Source organism: Austrofundulus limnaeus, unplaced genomic scaffold (assembly GCF_001266775.1).
Source record: "Austrofundulus limnaeus strain Quisiro unplaced genomic scaffold, Austrofundulus_limnaeus-1.0 Scaffold1539, whole genome shotgun sequence".
Lineage (NCBI taxonomy): Eukaryota > Metazoa > Chordata > Actinopteri > Cyprinodontiformes > Rivulidae > Austrofundulus > Austrofundulus limnaeus.
Genome location: NW_013953941.1, coordinates 44,770 through 46,948, shown reverse-complemented (window position 1 = coordinate 46,948; position 2,179 = coordinate 44,770). Strand labels below are relative to the sequence as shown.

The window sequence follows — 2,179 nt, the reverse complement described above, 5'->3', positions numbered from 1 at the left end:
GAAGTAAAACTATTCATAATAATGAACTTTTCTTTGCATTTAGCTACATTACAGTTACATTGTCACATTCTATATTATATTTATTCATTCCTATAGACACACTTATGTCACATTGTATTCATTTATTTAATTCTGAACGTTCTGGTGTTCCATACCAGCCCACAGATCCGACTGCGTGGGCTGTGAGCCGGTCCTGGCTGTGTGTGAGCGTACCTTGCAGCCCTCGCAGGTAATGCAGCGGTAGTGGTAACCGGTGGCCTTGTCGCCACACACCACACATGGCTCATCCTTTTCGAGGTAGCTGGGGATGTACCCTGAGAAANTGGTCCACCTCAACACACTGATGTTCCACCTCAACACACTAATGTTCCACCTCAACACACTGATGGTCCACCTCAACACACTGATGTTCCACCTCAACACACTAATGTTCCACCTCAACACACTGATGGTCCACCTCAACACACTGATGGTCCACCTCAACACAATAAAGTTCCACCTCAACACACTGATGTTCCACCCTGTGTCTGTGAAGTGAGAAATGTTTACCTTGCAGCCTTCACAGGTGATGCAGCGGTAGTGGTACCCAGTGGCCTTGTCCCCACACACCACACAGGGCTCATCCTTCTCCAGGTAGCTGGGGATGTACCCTGTAACAGAGACACTAAGAGCTATAGGAGAGGAGGAAGAGGAGGAGGAAGAGGAGAACAGGTTTGGGGGAGGGAGGAGGTAGGAACAGGTGGTGGTGAAGGTGTTTGAAGGGATGAAGTATGAYTGGGGGTGATGGTGAAGATTGGAGAGGGGAAGTGGGGGTTAAGTATTATCACAGGGGCCACTGAGAAGTGTCTGTATTCAGGGCCCCGAGGGACTGTGATACAGGGTGGAACAAACATAAAAGTGACATTTTGATGTCATGCAATCACATGAGGTTTTCATGGAAACATTTACGGTCCCTAAATTTTTATTTTTAAAAACAGATCTTTCAAACACTTTCACTTTGCCCCTCAGTCCACTGAGTGTCCTCTGGTTCTTCACCTAATCTGTCCATTAATATCAGGACTGGGATCACATGCCAGCTGAAGGTTGAACAAGTTTAATGTTGAGTTATTGAAGACCATTGTTTTTCATCGCAGCAGCTTTATGCCCAAACGCTGAATCAGGGTTTTGCAATTTGTCTAACTTTAGCTGTTCCTTCTACTGTTCAAAACACTGAACTAGTTACCAAAAGTTTCCTCATAGAAACTTCCTGAGATTTCTTTACTTCCTTCAAAAACATTGTTTTTCAGAAAMCTACTTCAGCAAAATTGCTCTATTTTTATCCTCTTAGGTTACTATTAGTTTTCAGATACTGCTTGGCTACTTTTAGTAAGGCTTTTGCAACTTTTTTCAAGCCTTTTGCTCCAAATAGTTTTCAGGACGTTTTGCTAGCTATAATTTCCTACTTTCAAGGCAGTTGGTTTATCAGGAAGGTGTGGAGGAACAGAAAGCTAACTGAGCACACCTACATACAGGTACACAAACAGTGTCTATGTAGTGAACCTGTAAGCAGACCCTGAACTCTCACCAAAAACAATGACTGAACAACTTTGTCATGTGATGTGTCAGATGTATCCTCAGCACCATCTGGCAGGACAACGTGCCAAACAACATTATCCTGGATAGAGCTAGCATCCTCAGTATGTCTGCCATCCTTAAACGGTGGCACATGTGCGCGTTAAGGCCTACTGTCAGCATGGATCATGATGAATACCCAAATACATTCTAAGCAAAGAGCTTGAGGAGGGAAATGTTCAATTGGAAGACCAAATTATGCTACAAGGGAAGATATCGGCACAGAGAGAACTTAGRGGAAGTGTGTGGTGAAGAAAGGCATCTCTCACTTTGAATTATTCCTCAGACAGCAGCAGGGTGAAAAGCAGTAGAAAAGTCAAACAAAACAGACAGTCTCCACATTCATCTGCCCCATGTTCCAAAAAGACTGCCACGCTCACAACCAAGGAGGTTCTATAGAACTGGAGTGCGCAAAAATCACCTGACCGTGTGATCGGCTGGTGAAGCTAACGGCTAACACTTAACGGGCAAGACTGGAGTTCCCATTGCTGTACATGTTGACAACAGAGCAGAAAAAAAGGACTGACGATATAGAAATCATTAAAACTATTAATAACAACATTAATGC

The 2,179-nt window shown here is 43.8% G+C and overlaps 1 protein-coding gene across 1 annotated transcript in view; it reads right to left on the bottom strand.

Annotated features, from left to right (window-relative positions):
- Positions 1 to 213: 213 nt before the first annotated feature.
- Positions 214 to 2,179, bottom strand: part of LOC106535714 (thyroid hormone receptor alpha) — a gene marked incomplete at both ends in the record, with an annotated part of 45,049 nt that continues 43,083 nt past the window's right edge. The window contains 1 exon segment of the mRNA XM_014032782.1: positions 214 to 314. Within this exon segment, the coding sequence (XP_013888236.1) occupies positions 214 to 314 (101 nt within the window).